This window comes from Paralichthys olivaceus, chromosome 8, assembly GCF_024713975.1.
Source record: "Paralichthys olivaceus isolate ysfri-2021 chromosome 8, ASM2471397v2, whole genome shotgun sequence".
Classification (NCBI taxonomy): Eukaryota; Metazoa; Chordata; class Actinopteri; order Pleuronectiformes; family Paralichthyidae; genus Paralichthys; species Paralichthys olivaceus.
Window position 1 is genome coordinate 19,593,281 of NC_091100.1, and position 19,765 is coordinate 19,613,045.

Here is a 19,765-nt window from a genome sequence, read left to right on the forward strand (position 1 = left end):
TTTCCATTTTTTTCTTTCTTGTGATAGCATGTCAATCCCTGAAGAGGAAATTGTTGAGAGACCAGGGTCAGGAACAGAGCAGCATCCCCGGAGCTGGAAGACCTTGATCAGAGCTGCTGTGATTCATGGAGGCTTAAACATGGACCTCTGGATTAAAAGTCACACTGTCTGCAAATTCATTTTGGCTAATTGGACTTGGACTTTTGACATCTGTGGAGTTTTGCTTAAATGTTCTGATACATCATGTTAAAAACATAGTTGAACTCATTATAAGCTAATGAATTTCCCATACGCTGTAGAGAGAATGTTTTGCTTTTAATTATAATTTAAAGATATTGCATGAAGTCATTAACTGTAAGGATTGAATTAGCTTTAAGAGCAAACAAAAAAAAGGGGAACATCAGTGTTTTTTCTCTGATTGGTTTACATTATTTGTTTGCACAGTCAATGTGACAAGGAACAAGCTCTGCACAATGGCTAGTAAAGCCTAAAAGCTGTGATGCCATTGAGAAGTAAAATCTGGAACTGTTCAGCAGATGAAGGAGTGACTTTGCGAGTCCCCAGAGTATTTATTTCTTTTTATACCCCGATGAGCTGTAGTCTGTATTATTGGTAGTTATGAAGCAGAAAATGGTATTCCCAGAAAAATCACCCTGGGTGCTGTCACACCGCAGGAAATCTTACAAGTCATTTAATCTAGTTAGGACTCTTAAAATATTATTTTTTAAGAAAAAAGAAAGTTGAAAAAAACCTGTCTGTAGGGAGAAGAGATATAACCATTAAACTGTTGCAAATACAGATAGAAAATACTTCAAATTTCTTGAAAGTCTTCCCAACATTAATGTATTTCTTTGATAATACTGGAGCAATGCACTTCAATTAAACTTAAATAGTGCATCTTATTTCAACCGAGTTTCACAGACAGGTATACTAGACTGGGAAGAAGGGGAATAACCCAACTCTCAATTTCCCGTTTTTGAAAAAAAAGGGATTTTCTTGTTAACATACACATTTTTCACTGTGGACACCTTCACCATCTTGCATTGTTCATTCTTTAATGGATAAGGTCCAATTTTACATCTCCATGACATCTGTCCTAGACTGTCTAGACCACAGCAATAATATATATAAATTCCTAAAGTGAGTGGCATTCCCATTTGATGTAAAGTGATCTGCTGTGTGCTTGCCGGGACTGCGAACAAGATCACTGACACTATTCCTGTTATACAATTTATTTGAAGGAGTCTCTCGGTTTAAATGTTCTAAAACCTTGTGCTTTTGTATGTGACACCGCTGCTGTAAAAATGGAGTGAAAAGTAACCATGCAATTTAAACATAAAAGCAAGAAAACAAATTAGAGCTTTTTAAAATAATTTTGTTATATGAAAATGGGCTGTTTCAGCCAAGTTACATACAGCTGCACTCACCTCTATTATTAAACTATTATGGACCAGATGTACTGACACATAATACTGAGTATGTATTACAGATTTTAAATGGTGAGTTCATAGATGTGCTATGAATGTGTCACATATCTAGTAAGTGTAAGCCTTTACCATATCTTTTAAATGAAAGAGAACTGGTCAAATCTGGTTTCTTAACTATGTGTCCAGATTGAAATGGTTTATTGGATTCTGTTCCGACATATTTATAGAGCCCAAACCCATCCAGTGCTTTGACAATGTAACGATACCAGCACAGCTAGCAGGACAGCTGGCTAACCACTGGGACTGTTAATGTTAGAAGCAAAGTCAAGTGACCACAGATTTGGACATAGTGAGTCGGAAGCTTTGTGTATGCGTGTGTGTGTGTGTGTGTGTGTGTGTGTGTGTGCACTGTGGTGCTTTGCCATCAAAGGACTAATCGCAGAGTGAAAAGGCACCACCAAAATACCATGTTGGTGCCGCAGTCAGCTTAGCATGAATATTGGAAACAGAAAGAAACAGCTAGCATGGATCTGTACAAGTAAAAAAAACCCACCTGCCAACCCCTCAAACGGAACCAAAACCACACGTGTGAAAGGTGCCTCGGACCATGGTCCTGACCAACAAACTAAAATTTGGTCTGACCAAAAGAGGTGGTCTCAGTCTGGTTCAAACAGAACCATGGATTCAACAGACATCAGACACATGCCTGTCTACAAACCAACAATGTCCAGTAGATGCAGCCGTGATGCAATCTTCTTTGTTGGGCTGCCTAAAATGCAATCAAACCAAAAACTAACCACATCAAATACGGTGTAACAAAGACACGAGCCTTGGTTCAGACCATGATCCACAACTCTAATAGTAATTACAGCATTCAAACAGTATACATTTTCTTAATATATAAATATTTCTCCACTAACTCACAAACAAACAGGTTATAATGTTGATTATAAAACAACTGAAGTTTTTGTGCAAGATGAAGGAGTACCTGGTTGTACAAGAACCTCAGCTCTTCAACAGAGTCAACCAACAAAATATAATGTGTTAGTCAACTGTAGGGATGTCTTTATGACATAAGTTACTTGTTGTTGGCTCCAACTTGATATTTACTGTAAAAGAATGAGTTATATATAAATCTCCTCACCTAACTGTTGGCAAGAGAAGCAAATTACTGCATTTCCTAAAATGTCAAACTGTTCCTTTAATGTCTAAATTGCTTTTTTGTGAGTAGTTTACACTTTAACATACTGTGACACTGTTACTGACTTATTTATTACACACATTTGTTGCACCCACTGTTGAAAAGCAAGCTGTTTTGCAGGCGGCCAGCATCAGTCCAGCCTTAGACAGTGCACAGTCATCAGTTGGCTCTCTGTGTGTGATGGGATGAGACATTTTATTAATCACAATTTTGCCAGAGGTAGAAAAAACAAACAAAAATGACAAAAAGTGATATTTCTATGGTGTATTTCAACATTACCTCCATTGATCAGGCAAATTAATTAAACCTTCATGTCCTCTTGAAAGTGAACATTTGGAGTGTTTTGTGGGAGACAAAGGGTTAAGTGCTCGGTTGGTTGGAAGAGATAGGGGCTGAGAGCAGCCCATGAATCCTGCAGTCTCTGCAGGCACAGCATGGTAAAATAATTAAGCCTGCCTTTGAAGGGGACTAAACAAACACAACAGCACTCAACACCAGCCCCGTCCACTCTCTTGACTTTTTCCCTCTCTCCTTTAAAGTGGACTTTCCTTCTCTGCTTTCTCACTCTGTTATCTGCCACGCTCAGCCCCTTGTGTTACCCAGCCACCCCCACCGCACCTATATTTCTCATCCCTTCATCTTCCCTTTTTCGTTTCACATTTTGCGGCCTCGCTCTCTGTGCGGAGCCTCCTGGGAAGGAAGGGTGGGGGAGTAGGAATGAGAGAGGGAGAGAGAGAGAAGGACCAGGTGATTCACAGGTCAGTTTTTTACATCTTCTAAAGTTGGCTTTAAAGTGAGGGAGGAAACAGTGCTGCTGGAATACTTAACTATTAATCCATAAGTGTTATGATACTATTAAAGTCCCCTCTGTTAAGTGGCCTTTAAAACACTTGACAGTATGGGAATGGAAAATGTATGATTAGATTTTTCTTGGTATTTGAAGTTCTGTTGATGTTGTTTTAATAAGAAAATGACTTGTCATCAAATACATTTTTGTACTTTTTGACATTTTTTGCATGAATGACATGACAATGTCTTTTTACACTTCATGTATTTGATATGAGGATGATGATGAAGACAACGTGTGCTGTCTAACTCAGGAACAAGGCAATACTATTAGCAGTAGCAAAATGCTTGTAGATAAAACTGTGGTGTATCCAAGCTCACAGAAAATATGACGATTCTGTCATTTTGAGAAAACGTTAAAACTTCTCAGACAGGAGCAAAGTAGATGAAAAGTGAAGCTACTGCCAGCCACTTGTATAGACTGGCTCTGTTCAAAGGTTTTTCAAAATCAACTCGCCGACACCTCTAAAGGGAAAATAATTTAAACAAACCAATTAATCAACCTAAATATGAAATAAAGAAGTCATCACAGATTGGTTTTCATACAGATTAAAACAAATATGAGAACATGTTAGCTTGCTCTTTGGAAGAGGCTTTCACCTCTCTTGCATCTTAAAGGTTCTTCCTTTACTTGACTAAATTTCCTCACAAACTGACAATAAAGATGGACTACATGCCTCCTCCCCAAAAGTGAAGCCAAAAAATCAACTGCTTGCTGTTTGCAGTATTAGTCATACACCCTGCCTCCTCTATGTTAATAGATGGGTATTGTGTTTATTAAGTCGCAAATTCACACACGTAAAAAACAGAGATAGGAAGAAGATCAGAGTGACTAATTGAAGGCCACTGTCCCCACCTCCAAAGTCTCAAAATTCCACCCCGGACATTTTGAGTCCAAATAAATGCCATGTATGGACTGAAACATCATGACTGACAGTCAACACTGACTTGCAATTGGCAACGAATGTGAATTTAGACTTTGGTATCACATCTCCACGATTACTATTGTGCAAATGTTGGTTCTAAATGACGTGACCAGCACAGGATGGCGCCGCTTGTATCCGGGATTTTTTAACTTCATTCTTTTGGTGCGTTGTCCATGTTTATATATATTCAATGGTTTCCCCCCTGTTTCTAGTATTCATGCTAACCTATGAGCTAAACGCTCAACAAGTGGTTCACACATGATGTTAATAGGAATAAATGTCCCTCAAAACCCACACACACCTGTTAGCTGGGATGGCCAGCACAATAAGGATTGTTAATTACATAAGAATCAGTGTATGACCAATCATATTTCCACACATACACACCAATTAAAGATACATATCTTACAGCTTTAGATTTCCATAACTGCACACTTGGCAATCTAAAGCAATCATGACCCCACATGACTACAATGATATATCCCAACAACAAGAACACAGTCCAACACTTTACAAATCATCTAATCCAAGCTGTGCATGGTGTGGCTGGTATACTGTATGTACTGTGGGGCAACAATAGGATTGCCTAACACTAAGCAGTTATAAAACAAAAGATATTCGAACAGCACCCATGGGGTACAGATTCTCACCAATTGCTCTTTTTATATTATATCCCACCTCTTGGAGAAGTGTGAGGAATTTTAAAACCAGGAGTGATCTCACTGATGATGATGCATGAGGGACATTACGTTCAGCTCCAAAACTCCAACTCCTCTTTCTTACATTTTAGAAACAGCTTTTATTGTGCATGATAGAGGCCAGCCAGGGTTAGCATTGTGTCAATGTTGCCACACTAATACGATTTACATAAACAATTATGCAGCATGTCCAGGGTGTCTCCCGTCTCTTGCCCAATGTGAGCTGGGATTGGCTCCAGCCCACCCAGGACTCTCAAAGTGATACATGGTAAAAGAGGTTTTTTTTTAAATTAACAACCTTTAAGCCTGTATTAAAATTTGTGATTTACTGAATCAAATGTGGCATGGTGGTTTGGTGGTGAGCACTCACAGCAAAGAAGGTTCCCAGTTTGGATCCCAGTTCGGCTGGAGTCTTTCTGTTTGGAGTTTGCATGTTCTTCCTGTGTCTGTGTGGGTTTTCTCCGGCTTCCTCCCACAATCTAAACACATGCATATTGGGTTAATTGGAGAAGTCTAAAATTAACCAGAGGTGTTATGGTGAGTGTGAATGGATGTTTGTCTCCTTGTGTCAGTCCTGCAATACACTGGTGACCTGTTCAGGGTGTTTTCCGCCTCTTGCCTAATATCACCTGGGATTGGCGCCAGTGGTTTAGATAATAGATGGATGAATCAAATATGTGTTGCTTGTAGCGCTAACAACACTGAGAGTTAACACTGACCTCTGCTGCTCTACTCAGCTTGAGCTTCTTTTACTTCAATGTTTTTGTTGTTTTTTTATTTTCACCATTTACAAACTTGGATCCATTTGGTGATAAAGAAAATCGAGAAATTACTGGAGACCAAAACAGAACTAAATAGACTATTGATATAACACTCAATAATTAGCTGGAACATTGAATAAGATGGTAATGCTGCTGTGTAATTGATGTGTAATTTAGACAACCGGATTAGCCGGAGGTTTATGTTGTCGTGATGATGTTTATTGTATGATCTTGCCCCCTAGTGGTCAAGAACTAATTTGAAATGCTTGTTTAAAACCAATGACTCTATATAAAAATGAACACCTCGCCTTCCTCCCGCTGAACAAAGATGAATCAAGGTTCAGCCCATTCAACCACCTGACCAATAACGAGCCAATCATCTCAAGTCTCAGCACATTTTTTATGGCATCAAATAACTTATCAAAACCAAACTTATCCAAATGTGAACACTTGAACCACCATCAGTGTAATGACAACCATCTCCAATGACAGAAATCCTTTTTGGGAAAAATGTATTTAATGTGAACTTTGAATTTTTGGTTTTTAGGAGGCGGGGTTTATGACCTGTGCTGCAGCCAACCACCAGGGGATGATCCAGATGTTTTGGCCTCACTTTTGAGGGCTGTCATGTCATCCATTTTTATTTACAGCCTAAGTTTAAAACCTATGAATGACATGAATTATAACATTATAATGCAGATAGGACATATATTAAAAGTGTTGTGCATACAATTAAACCTGGCAAGTACTCTGGCGTTTTGTGATGTTTGTCATGTTTTTCAAGCTACGTACCCTGCTTACTTGTATTTGCAGTTATAGCCGCCTGAAAATGAACTAAATAAATGGAAACTAACGGATGATGAATACTTCACGCACAGCAGTACGTTTTTGTTTATTTGTTCTTATTTGAAAGTTTGATGAGTTATGATTAAAATGTTTAAATAGTTATCATAGTTATATCTGTAGGTAGATAACTGGCAAAATTCATAGTCAAGTTCATGTAATGCTTTACAGTATTCTACTATACAAACCCTGTACAGCACAAAGGGAGAATGGTGTTGATTAATATCTTAAACTTTTTAGTTTAACCTGCACATGGAAATCTTGCAGATCAATCAGAATGTTTTGATTACAGACACAAAATTAAAAAAAAACATTAAATCAAAAAATACAGCGATGCTCTTAATTACATTGCCAGATTATTATAAGACAATCATTTATCTGTCACTTTTATTTTCATGCAATTTGATGATTCGATGATGAAAGACAGCGTCTGGTAAAGAAGAATGTGAATCTGAACCTGGGTTGTTTCAAGTTTGAGAGAGACAAGTTGTAACTGTGAGAAAAGTTGAAGAAAATAAGTATCTAAGAAGCGTGAGCAACAGACTGAGATGAGGAAGGACGATCAAAATGATATTTCTTAAAAATTGGAAAACTTTCTTATGCCAGAGATAAAGGAGAGGAAGACATATATAGAGAGAGGGGGAGAAAAACAGCAAAAGAGAGGCATGGGGAGGTACGATTCCCAGAGGACCATTGAATTTCCTTTCTTTCTTCTCTGCGTTTTTCATGGTCCTCTCACTCCCAGGTCCACACAGCTGTTTCAGGGCCGGGGGCTTCTTTCTCCAGAGCCCAGATGAAAGAGCCGCCCTAAGCAGCCCTGCAGGTAGGTCTGTTAAAGCCATTGCTCTGGCTGTCCTCTGCCCAATGCATGAAATAAAAAAGGCAGAAAGAGCGAGGGAGTTTGGAGGAGGCAGGTTGGAGGAGGGAAACGGGAGGATGATATGAAAACAGGGATAAAGAGAAACGTAAAGAGGAGAGAGAGAAGGAACAGAGGACAAAGATGACAGACAAGGAGAAGAGATGAAGATGGAGGGATGGATGTGCAATGGAGGGGGGGGAGGATACCTGCCCTCAGCCACCCCAGACTCCCCCTCACCACCCCCTGATACCAGGAATGATGTCTGCTTTTATTGACTTTGTTAAACCATTTTCAATGCTACTTCCTATGTGTTTACAAGACAGTAAATCACACTCCATTCGGGGTGGGGGGCTACGGGTTGAAATACGGGGGGAACATCCAAGACACTGGGAAACGAAGACCGCTCCGGCTGAGCCAACAACAACTTTGCAGCTTTCTACCTCACTGCCAGCGCTTCACGCCACACACACACCTATTCTCGCAGGGAATTGACAGGGATGCCACTGTGGGGCCCTCTGTCTTCATCACACTCACTTTCATCTGCTCTGACAAGGGCGAATGAGTAATTTAAGACTCACTGAATGATAAAATTATAGTCGAGATACTTAAAAACAGGCCGACCAAGAGAAATAGCAAAACAGAAGTGGTACGCTCAGCCGTTGTAAAAAGCTTCACCAGAGAGCTTTACACTATTTAATATCACTCGGAACACCACTCAAAGTCATTATGAAAACACATTTGGATTATGGCAAAATTGGGTCCCCTTAATCACTTCTACACACTGGGGTCATTCCCAGACAGTCGTTTCATCCAGTTAAAAAGTAATTCAAGCTCTGCGCGCCGCTGAACACGAGTAAGTACTTCAAACGTCATCCAGTGGCAGCAACTTTGACTTGATTTTCCAAATTTTCTCACCGTAACAATTTTCTCAGGCGCTGGCATTGTGACACAACCACACATACACACACACACACACACACACATGCTCAGCAAATAATCACCGTGTGACTGAGCTGCTCCGAGTGACTGAAAGGTAGACAGACACCCCACCCCCACCCTCACTCCGATGACCTAATTTTAATGGCACAGTACAGGACCGTTACTGTCCCTCTCACGCTGTCTTTCCATCAGACCAAATTCATTTCTAAGATGAGAGCTAGAATAGAAATATGTCACAGACAGCTCTGCGTGTGAAATATAACACTAAGTTATACAAGATATACAAAAAATGTAAATTCACTGAGTCAGGAACATGACTACAAAACTCTTACGACTCCCCATTCAGAGAAAAATGTTTCCAATAATAGTCCATGATGAATAAAATGTATACGAGGGTTTATAGGTAACTGATGGCTTTATTTTATATATCATTTATTATCTATTGATGAGTTCTCTGATTGAAAAATGATATATCTTACTGTTGAATATCAATAAAGTCAAGCCAAGTCAAGCCATTGAATAAACCATCAAGTCTACACTGATAAATGTTAATAAGACATAAGTTAATTGTTAATAAGTGTTTTACAATAAAGTGGGCTGTTATAAATGTTAGTAAGTCATTGATAAATGTAATAAACCATCAGGTTTGATATTCTAAATGTCAGCCAGTGAGGTTATTGTATCATATATATATATATATATATATCACCTGAGTCAGCTGGTTTTAGTTATCTGTAAATCACATATTGACCATGCACCAATGAAATCAGCATCAACTACAGTGAGCCACACTTTTGGCCTCCTCTTGTCTTGTAGATGAACGCACATTATTTTATCTTTCTATGCACAAATTTTGTGTAGTGAAATCTGCTCAAATTAGCATTAATATATGATTCCATCATAGGAGAGCTGGTGGCAGTAGAATTAATAGGAGGTAACGTGGTACACACATGTTGCACAGAGGGTGGTAGGTGGAGGTTCAGTCGGGGCCCAACAGCAAATATCTGCCGTGGGACCTCATTACAGGTTAATCCAGCCATGTAATAAGTTAATAATAAATGTGAACAATAATGTTATCTACGGGTTTACGTATATGGTATTACAGTTGTACATGAATGAAGGGTTTCCTCCAAACATCCAAGTCTGTAATCGTAAATTTGTTGAGAAATTCTGCTATCGACCACATATAGTCGATCTCTGAGGTCAGGGGTCAAATGCTCCAAAAAAATGTGGCTTGTTAAGGATGGTTTCCATTTTTATACCAGTCATTTTTGTCATTGTCGGTAAAATTTTCTTTTGAAGTAAGCAATGACAGCAAAGAATTTGAGTGTTCTACTTCCATTAGTAGAATGTATGTGATTAATGATGCGTGTCAAATTCACCAGGAACAAATTGTAACTTCCAGTGATGAAGCTGTGAGCCAGCGCACCCTTGAGCCAGTTCAAGGCAAGTAAGTGGTGTGGGGATGTGGTTGAAGGCACATTATGTGGTTCACCTTGTTGCAACAAAGCAGCAGTGCGTAATTACAACAGGTGGTTGAAGAGTTTTTCTTCCAAAAAAACCACTGAGGTTTGGGCGATGAGCGACACCGCTACCAGATGACACTGAGAACCACAACATCCCACATTTTCTTTCCATCCAAACACACACTCACATACACACACACACACACAGTCTCATATTCTGCCCGTCTTCCTCTCTGGCTCTGTGTTTTCTCTTCCTCCATGGTGTCTACCTTTCCATTGGCTCTGCCTTATGCAAGAGTGTGTATTTTTATGTCTCACATTAGCTTGGGGGAATAATACCTCGCACTGAATGGTAGTCTGCTCTGGGGCCTTTTCAGACATTCAGTCACTTCTTTTCTAAGAATAACCATTGAGCATATTTGCCAAAAAGGTTCCTCTCTCACCAATATTTTGTTTTGTTTTTCACGGCGTCCTGCGATTACTGTTTTCGTACGTCACTCCGATACCAAAGCTTTTGTATGAGCAAACTGTGAGCCAAATGAGAAAAGCAGCATTGGGAGTCCAAGAGAAAAGGCACAGAGTGGGGATCTGGGGCAAAACTTGGAACTGTGTCAACTCTTCTCAAACTCATTAGGAGGCCAGAAACGCTGGTCACTAGAGAATCTCAGGGGTGAGGCAGCAGACAGTTAGGTATGTGAAAAACTAGAATAAAAAATGATAGCTTTTGATCGTGTTTCAGAAGGAACCTTTCATGTACAGTCTGGAGAATTTTAGTCCAACCTGTCTGACAGGTCACCTTAACCAAATGCCATTTGGGTTTGCAGAGATGAAATTGTTTCTAAATTGTAAGTGGCTGCTGTGGACTGTAATGAAGTCAAAGAGATGTATCGACTCTGTAGTACTAAAACAAATGTTCTCTGTCACGTTTTCTACATCGGTAAATGACTGCAGGGCAAGTACGGCATGTGAGATGATGTTGTATGCAAGGGAACAGTTCAAAATTTAGTGAGACTATAGTGGAGCTTCCATTGTAAACCTTTCTGATTAGAAAGGGCTTGTAGCTTGTCCTGTGCTGCGGAGCTACTTCAGAGTTATATATATATATATATATCTACAATATACTGTCACTTTTTTATTGCTTGTGTGCTGGACAATGTGTGCAGAGCTTTTTATTAACAGACGAGGTGCAAAGTGAAGAGAGAAAACCAGTTTTATCTGCAATGAAAATTACATTGCATGTTGAATCTCTTAACCAATCGACATAATGTTCTGACCCAAGTTCACAACTTTTCAAATGAAAAGTTCTGCAATTCTGCTCAGTTTAACGCGTTACAGAAACAAAACGAATATTGTGCTTGTAGTATGTGTTTTTTGACTTTTTTTGTTGTTGCCATGACAAAGATCGGTACCCAGTACACCCCTGAATGTCTGTGTCTGTCTGATATTGTGAAATAAAGATAATCAAATGATGTATTTTAAAACGTATTTTTAACTAATTTGTCAAAATCATATCAAACTCGGCACTGCACTCTCTCTGCAATCTACAATAGAAATGCCAAAGGTGAAGCCGATTAGATCAATGCGTTCCATATACAGATAGATAGAGACATTTGTGGAATTAGTAGGTAGATACACTGATTGGCTTTGCTGCCAAGAGTTAGGTGAGAGTATAGCTTGTCAACAGCTGGTTGGCTTAGTTTAGCATAAAGACAAGGGAAACAAGGGAAAAACACTATTATTATAACGTCTATTATTCTCCTATTTTGTAAAATATGCCCAAGAGCACCTTATATGTTCAATAATCATTATTGCATATCAAACCAAAACTTTAAATGTACATGTTGTGGGGAATACCAGTAGCTCACCTGGTTTAGTGCATATCATTTATCAAAGCTGAAGCATTACTGCTGCGATCTGGGTTCAAATCTGGTCCAGGCCTGTCTGCTGCTTGTCATCCCCTCCCTCTCTTCCCTCCTGATCTACACTGTAGCTGTCAAAAATGAAAAGAGCCAGAAAAAGACATGTTGTGCTTTTACCGAGGGTCATGTGTGGGATTATTAATCGGCTGTTTTCAGTGATTTCCTACAGTCAAGACACCCACATGACGTTGCCAGGCAACCAGCATAGATTTACACATACGCCAATGATCTCAATCTCCTCATCTAACCCTCATCTAAGCCCTTTTTTCCAAAACCGCCACACTATTCCTAAAATAAAGGCAGGAAATAAAGGTCAGGTAAGGTACAAGGGGATTTTGGGTATTAGTATAATGGCACCTTTTCAACGAAATCAATACAGTTCTTTGATCAGGAACATCTCTCTTATCTCACTTTTATTAAAACTATTCACTCTCTTCACATTGACTGTCATGCAAATAATATATAATAATAATTATGATTTTGTAGAATTATCAAGCCATTCACTTACAGACCATTTTTGTGCTGTTTCGCCTTAAAAATAAGAGCAAAAACTGTTTCATATGTTTGCTTTCGTTCATCATCATCAACATCAGTCACTGAAATAGTCATAACTTCTTTACAAGTTGTTTGAATTCTTCTGAAATTCATCCCCCTACTGTCAACATACTGTAGGCAGCTTTCCTAACAATAAAAACACATGACCTCTGACATGTCTGGTCTTGGCTGACCTGACCCCAAGGCCACGACAAGGACACAAGCTGGCAAGTACGTTAGGGAGAAAAAAAACACCATCTTGCAATAAAACAGTGTTGTGCTTACCAAAATAAGAGACGGTTTGCAGAGGGAATGTCAGCAGATGAACATCTAAGTGAACACGTTTGTTTCATTCGTCTGCATCATGTGGTTTTAATCAAGCAGTGATACAAGTTGGCAGTTAAGATTTCTGTCAAACTCCTGAACTGACATGAGTCACAGGATCTTCATTCATCCAATTCTGAGCTGACAGGACAAAAATAAACATTTCTGCTCACTAATGTGTGAATTGAACTCCCAAACCTAAAAGAGGGTTTGAAATGTGAGCTATGTTCAGTAGATCATCAAATCAGGTTTAAATATACAGAGACCGACTATAACTCCATGTTTCCTCTGCTTCTTAATCAAATTGTATTTAGATTACTGGTAGGTGAACTAATTAGTAGGTTAAACAAGGACTTTTTATGAGTCATTGTGTTGTCTTCATAAAAAAAAGAGAAAAAAACCCACTCATAAGCTTTAATTATCATCCATGTGGATTTCATATCAGCATGTGATCGGTGCTTCACAGGGGTCAAAATATGAAAGAACAAAGTGCTGAATTGTTCCAGGTGGCAAAATCACTTGTTGCCGTGTCCCACTGGAACTAATAAGGCAGGTCCATTTTCACCCCCTAAATCCCCTGCATTGGCTAAAATGACTGATTTACAGCTAAGACATTAAAACATGGACCAAACTCACATTATGCACATGCACACACATATACACACACGCACACACCACAAAGCTTTCTGATACTGTTCACACAGAGAACATGGGCCTGCGTCTCTGTGGCCTCACAGGTAAAAGACTCCAAGGCCAATAATTGGTTTTGGCTCGTTGGGACGATAATCAGATTTGAGGTTTGGAGTCAGTAAACCTACACTGTAGATTGGAGTTTCTATTCTGATTTAAAGTGCAGGTATCAAGGCATTGGTGACGTCTATAAGGAGTTTCACTTGTGGTGTCAGGGGGACAGAGGAGATTTAGACGGCAGAGCCCGATTCTTTTTTTTTCTTGTGTGTTCAGTTTTAGCCAATTCAATCAAAATGCAATTTCTCAACGTGTGAAAGACACTTTTAATGCTCATTTCATTGATGAACAGTGAAATTATACTTTCTTTTAATGTTGTTCTTTTATGGGGGAGAGTAGCAACTGGTTCACCTTTCCATTAATATCTCCTCACTCATTAAAGATACTGAAACAAAATTTTATTCGAAAAATCTATTGCAAACCTATTACAAAGTTACAAAACCAAACAGAAAAACACAGGTGAGAAATGTATAATGTTAGCTGTGAGCATGTGTAGATGATTTTCATTTCAGGTTATGAAAAGTAAAAGTAATTGCTACTTCAAAATCTTTATTCACACAACCACCCACCTTCCTCCCTATCAGACAAAAGTCATGTTCCCTTGAAGGAAACCCTGCCGCTGTGTTGTTGCAAAGAATAATTACAATATAATCGCATGATGTAGTGTACGAATCCATGCTGTGAAAGTAGTGCACCAGGCCCAGGACACACTTTTCAAAAATTCAGACCCAGAGAAGTTTGGAAGAGTGCTTGTGAGTGAGAGAGCATTTGTATCCAAGGCAAAGGGCTTTGGATGTTATGTGAAAACCATTTTGTGTCATGTGTTCACATGGAATACATATTACTTACATATGTAGGATGAAAAAGTACATCAAGGTCCGTCCCGGGAGACCACCAAACAATCTCTAACCTGCAGTCAGGGAATAAGTTAATGTAACTGTAGATTTGCTTAAGTACATGCCAGGGAGTTTTTCCATGTGGATGTCTGTGGTTATAGAAAAAAACAAGTGCACTGAGATTTTACGTGTATGAAGATACTGTAATATAACCTAATGGCATGTGATGAATAGGATGAATGTGTTTGATTGTGATTAAATGCTTGGTAAAAGTTTTGTAACATTTTCGAAGACATTAGAATTTTTTCTATGAGCAAGGAATTAACCTGATAATTTTACAGATTAACTCTTCTTTCCTTCTATACGTTGTTAAATTATATACAGTCAAATGATGAATGCTGTGTTTATGGGTTTGCAAGCAAATAGGTGAAGGCACAATGTTTAAACAAGTATTCAGTTTCAAATTGGCTCCAGCCAGGACGCTCCGCCTGCTCTCGCCGAGGATATTGACTTTCCCGCAAGTTAAAGTATTTAAATGTGGAGGGAGACAGATGCTGTATGTGGACTGGTGGCGACCACAAGAAACACACGTGTGGGCAGAAGGTTGATGTTGGGAGTTTTACTATCTGCGCATCTTATAGAGAGACATCAGCTGTGCCACCACTGCTTTAACTGCACAGAAAACAAATCAGTCCGCGCTGTCACTCATGGAGTCCATTCAACTTTTTCTTTTTTTAATTTTAATCACTTATTTTTAGGGAATCCCCAGTGCGCATTTTACCGCTGATGCGTAAAGACCCGTGCGTAAAAATAAAAAAACAGCCGCTCTGCTGCGTCAGAGAAAGTCAGAGATGGTTTATTTCTCTAATCAAGACTTTCATTTTCAGTGAGTGATTGACACGAAGGGATTTAGCGGAGCTGGTGACAACGACACTTTCTCCGGACTCTCGGTGAGGATTGGCACCGCAGCGCCTTTTAAATCTCCAGGACCAGCAAAGTGGAGAGTGGACCCTTTTTTCACCCGCATGGGACCCTGTCAGTTTCGGATCTCTTAATTGTCACGGCTATCGCCTTCTATGTGTAACAAGAGGGACATCAATCTGGGCTGAAATCCCCATCAGGAGGAACTGTATTTCCGAGAGCTTCTAGCAGCGAATCAGTGGAGTATTCATGAAGCAATATTTGAACTATTACAAGATGAGGCTGAGAACATCGAGGTTAGGTTATCTGTAAGTAAAGAGGTGTCACTGTAATATAGTTGGTTATATGTAACTCAATGGATTCCAGAAACAGGTTATTAATTTTCCCCATTTTCTCTCCTCTATAGGTTACTTCAGTTCACGGCGCTTTGCTTTTACGCACAGGTAACTCACATTCTCACCTCAATAAAAACACAGCACTAATGTTGCGTAAAGTTCTGCAGTTAACAAAGTAAAAGTTCACAGATATTCAGGCGCCTTGCATGGAAGTGAGCACTCCACCGTCTCTACATCTGCGACAGGCTGCAATAACAATGAAAACATTTTATTATGAGCGCTATGGCAATTGGCAACAATTCAAACATCTTGAAAAGAGGTAAGCTCCAGCCTAAAAAAAGTAATTGTTAAAACACATGTGGATGGAGAGACGCTGAAATGAGAAAAAAAAGAGAAATCAAGAAAGGGCGAAAGATCATCGGTGTTGAGTGCTGTGATAAATGAACCGGCTGGGTGAATTAACAAATAAACCAAATCAAAGGAAAATCAAAGACATTGTGGTGAGAATCCACAATGCCCTTTAAAAGATGGTGGGAAAAAAGAAGCGGGCTGAATTGTTTAAATATGATGAATGACTTAATGAACTGTGGGACAGCGGGGCCCTGGCTCTTTGACTGGCAAGCTTTAGTCTCCTCACGGTTAATATTCAGATTTCCGCAGTGCAATTCCTAGCGACTACTCCTGACATGTGTTTCCCATATCGTCCGACAGAGCTCTGTGCAGTCACCCCCTAATTTCAAGCACCATGTCACCGAGCAGAGCCGCCTGTCGGACCGCATGAGCCGCCGGCTGACCCGCACCTACCAGCTGTACAGCCGCACCAGCGGGAAACACGTCCAGGTCCTGGCCAACAAGAGGGTCAACGCCAACGGGGACGACGGAGCGGTGCACGGTAAGATGGAGGATCCATTACATTCAGAAAACAGCCACATGCCAATTAAATGTGAGAGACGTCAAATATCGCGAGAAACTTTTTCTTCTAAAGGTATCCATGGTTAATCATCCCAGCAGGAGGTGTCTTTATTTACACAATTTAAATATGATTATCCAGTTTAATGAGCATGTGTCAATAAAACACCATATGAAGCTGCAGGAGGCAGGAAGTAAAACGTACAATAAATGTAAAAACATTTTTAAGCTAGGTTACCTTTTAACAAGTACCCCAGTGTATTCATGCAGTTCATGTATTTAAGTACATATTTAAATATAGGCTATAAATCAAAATAGACTGAGTATGTTGTGGAATCGTACATATCAAGTAAATCACTTTTACAGCAGCGACCGGAAGTTAAACACGCAAAATATTGTGAGAATCAATGTATTGGAATTAACTTTTTTATTTATTTGTATTTTATTAAGCGAGGCTACTTGTGAAAAGTAGCCTAGTTTAAGCCTCCCTGCATATTCATTACCAAAATAGAATGAGCATGCAGCTAAATAAAGGTCTACATAGGTGAATTAAAACACTATGAGAAGCGACAAGAAGCAAAATCCGCAAAATATCACTAGAATGTATGTGACTTTTTAACATTTTAAAGCCAGGCTCCTTTTGGCCTAGCATAACATTCCCTGCAGGTGGCAAATGTTATTACACAATTCACATATAAAAATCAAATACAATAACAAAATGTGGTTGAATTAAGGTCCACTTATGTCAATCCAAAATGTTACCTAAAAAATTATGAAAACACGCAAAATATTGTGAGAATGACTTGTAATAAAAACAACAACAACATTGTAAAGCGTGGCTAATTGTTAAAAAGTAGCAGCTACATGCTCATTTTTATATTTAAATATCAAATAGAGTTAGTATGTTGCTGAATAAAGGTCAGCGTATCTAATCTTTAATGTCAGTTAAAACACAACGAGAGACAGTGGGACACAGGAAGTGACACAGTTAAAATATCGTGAGAATATGTCGTCTTATTAACTTTTTGAGCATGGCTACTTTTTTACGCAGGTGGAGTATTCAATTACGTCATTTAAATATAAATATCAAATAATTGCGCATGTTGCTGAATAAATTTCCACATATGTGAATTCATTCAGGAAACAAATTTTTTTTTATCATCTCTCAAACAACGAAGCAACTTTACCTCTTGAAGCCCCCTGTGGGCCGTGTCCAGGTCCATGAAAACGTGATGACAGCTAAAGGCCGTCGTGTCTTACATTTCAATGCTTTTAAACCTCAGGAAAACAGTAAAAAAATACTAAAGATGTTCACCTTACAAACACAGGAATAGTTTAAACTCAATGGTGCACGGTGCGGTGTTGAAAAGCAATATAAATTATGTCGTTTTTCTGGCAGCCTGTAGGAAAATAGTTGGAGCCAGGAGAAACAGAGGTGGAAACTGTAAACAGAGTTAGTGGCATCAGTGTTGCCATCTTTTATGGTCTTATGAAGGTAATTTATTTCTTTCGTGTGTTGGTGGTCCAGAAAGTCATTGACACCTGTTAGGATGGACTTTTCTTTACTTCTCACAGGAAAATTGTCTTAAACTTAGAGGGAGCAGAATTCCTGTCACCAAAGGATTTTTGGTGCGTCTCGCCATCTTTCCACCGCAGCCACCATCCATCCATCCACTCCTCTGTGCCTGCTGCCCGCCTGCTTTTTTGAAGGGGGTTTTTATGAGGAATTTTCATTGCTTTACAACTCAATGTATGACTCAATTTATAAGGAGCTGCGGTGAAGTCAGCATCTTCACTTTATACCTTTTCCTCTCCTGTGTGCTCTTTTGTCTTTTAAATTTCCCTGCCTACGCACACTCACACACACTCATACACACAGAGTCAATCATGCACACACTGGCTGCACATCCTAAGTGGGTGTCACTCTTGTAACTGGCCCAAATCTGACCGCTGCTCTGTGCTTGTGGCTGTGTCCCCGACCACAGTATTCTCACTCTCCTTTATCCCCAGTCTGAAATGTAGCGCAGCACAGCATTTACCGACATCCAACAACAATCACGCCGTGAGAAAATCACTATCATTTAGTGCTATTTTGGAAGGCTTGCATGCTTTGTTAAAAGGTGGCTGCCGGTTCATGAAGTCTAAAAGTTTTTGTCTGGATTCTGGTTCCCTGGTCATGATCTTGTCAAAACGATTTCATGCCGTTTAATGATGACTTGATGTAAATCAAGTTCACTGCAGCTTCGACTGCACATGAATAATACATTCAGAGGAAAAGTCTCACACACACTGCAACATGATAATCTGAATGCCTGCACCGTGTCACAACTGTGTCATCTTATTATTTCTGATCTCTTTTGTCCATGCAGCTAAACTGGAGGTGGAGACGGACTCTTTTGGAAGTCGTGTTCGTATAAGAGGGGTGAAGACAGGATATTACATATGCATGAACAAGCGGGGGAAGCTGATTGGCAAGGTAATCTGGAATTCATATTTTACAATTTTCTCTTTCTTGGAAATGTTATTGAGCAGGTTTTAAAGGGCTTTTGATTGTCTGGAAATAAAGACTAACGTCTCTGCTTCCTGGAAATTGTCTGAATTATCTATACTGTCTCACTATCGCCCCTCTTTTGCCTTTGCAGCGGAAAGGACGAGGCAAAGACTGCATCTTCACTGAGATTGTTCTGGAAAACAACTACACGGCCCTCCAGAACGCCAAGTATGAGGGCTGGTATATGGCTTTCACACGCAAGGGCCGCCCAAGGAAGGCCTCCAAGACCAAGCAGCATCAGAGGGAGGCCCACTTCATGAAGCGTCTACCCAGGGGGCATTTGCTGAGTGAGAGGAGGCCGTTTGATGTCCTTCCTCTCCCTGTCCCCGTGCACCCTTTGAGCAGGCGGACTAAACATTCCCATCAACAGCGCTCAGGGGGCCGTTGAGGACTGAAACCACTGAGGGAGAACTGTGGATGAACCAGCACGAGAACCACTAAAAGAAAAAAACAAGTGATCCCAGCAAAATCAACTTTTACAGTCAAGTGCCCATACACTTTTTGCCTCATTTTGTGGACTTATTATGTAATACTTTGTACTGGATTGTGTGTAAACAATCTAATATCTAATCTGCTAGTTATTTCCAATTCAGTCAGACTTTAGGAAAGTTTTTTTCTCTTATTAAATCAGGGGGCATTTAAAGGACTGAAGAGCTCAACTACATTGACATGAATGAAAACCTTTGGTTAGAAGTTCACCAGCTCAGCAACAAAGAATGTTTG

At 39.6% G+C, this 19,765-nt stretch overlaps 1 protein-coding gene and 1 long non-coding RNA gene across 3 annotated transcripts; both read left to right on the forward strand.

The window, feature by feature from the left end:
* Positions 1 to 3,119: 3,119 nt before the first annotated feature.
* LOC109627504 (uncharacterized) lies at positions 3,120 to 6,725 on the forward strand. 2 transcript variants are annotated; one of them, XR_002202602.2, is made up of 3 exons: positions 3,120 to 3,386; positions 5,284 to 5,366; positions 6,407 to 6,725. It is a non-coding gene; the product is annotated as an uncharacterized lncRNA (long non-coding RNA). The 2 variants fall into 2 exon arrangements; XR_011243895.1 differs by lacking the exon at positions 5,284 to 5,366.
* Positions 6,726 to 15,357: 8,632 nt separating this feature from the next.
* fgf8b (fibroblast growth factor 8b) lies at positions 15,358 to 19,569 on the forward strand. The gene is made up of 5 exons (XM_020083942.2): positions 15,358 to 15,555; positions 15,654 to 15,690; positions 16,294 to 16,474; positions 18,861 to 18,967; positions 19,134 to 19,569. Exons 1-5 carry the CDS (start codon positions 15,497 to 15,499, stop codon positions 19,428 to 19,430), a joined length of 681 nt encoding a protein of 226 aa, XP_019939501.1. The 5' UTR covers positions 15,358 to 15,496; the 3' UTR covers positions 19,431 to 19,569.
* Positions 19,570 to 19,765: the final 196 nt, after the last annotated feature.

Excerpts from the sequence above, each read along its gene's own strand:
- fgf8b (XM_020083942.2), top strand. The coding sequence starts at position 15,497 with ATGAAGCAATATTTGAACTATTACAAGATGAGGCTGAGAACATCGAGG. Across the intron at positions 15,691-16,293 it reads CGCTTTGCTTTTACGCACAG|AGCTCTGTGCAGTCACCCCC; the intron begins GTAACTCACATT and ends ATCGTCCGACAG. Across the intron at positions 16,475-18,860 it reads GGACGACGGAGCGGTGCACG|CTAAACTGGAGGTGGAGACG; the intron begins GTAAGATGGAGG and ends TTGTCCATGCAG.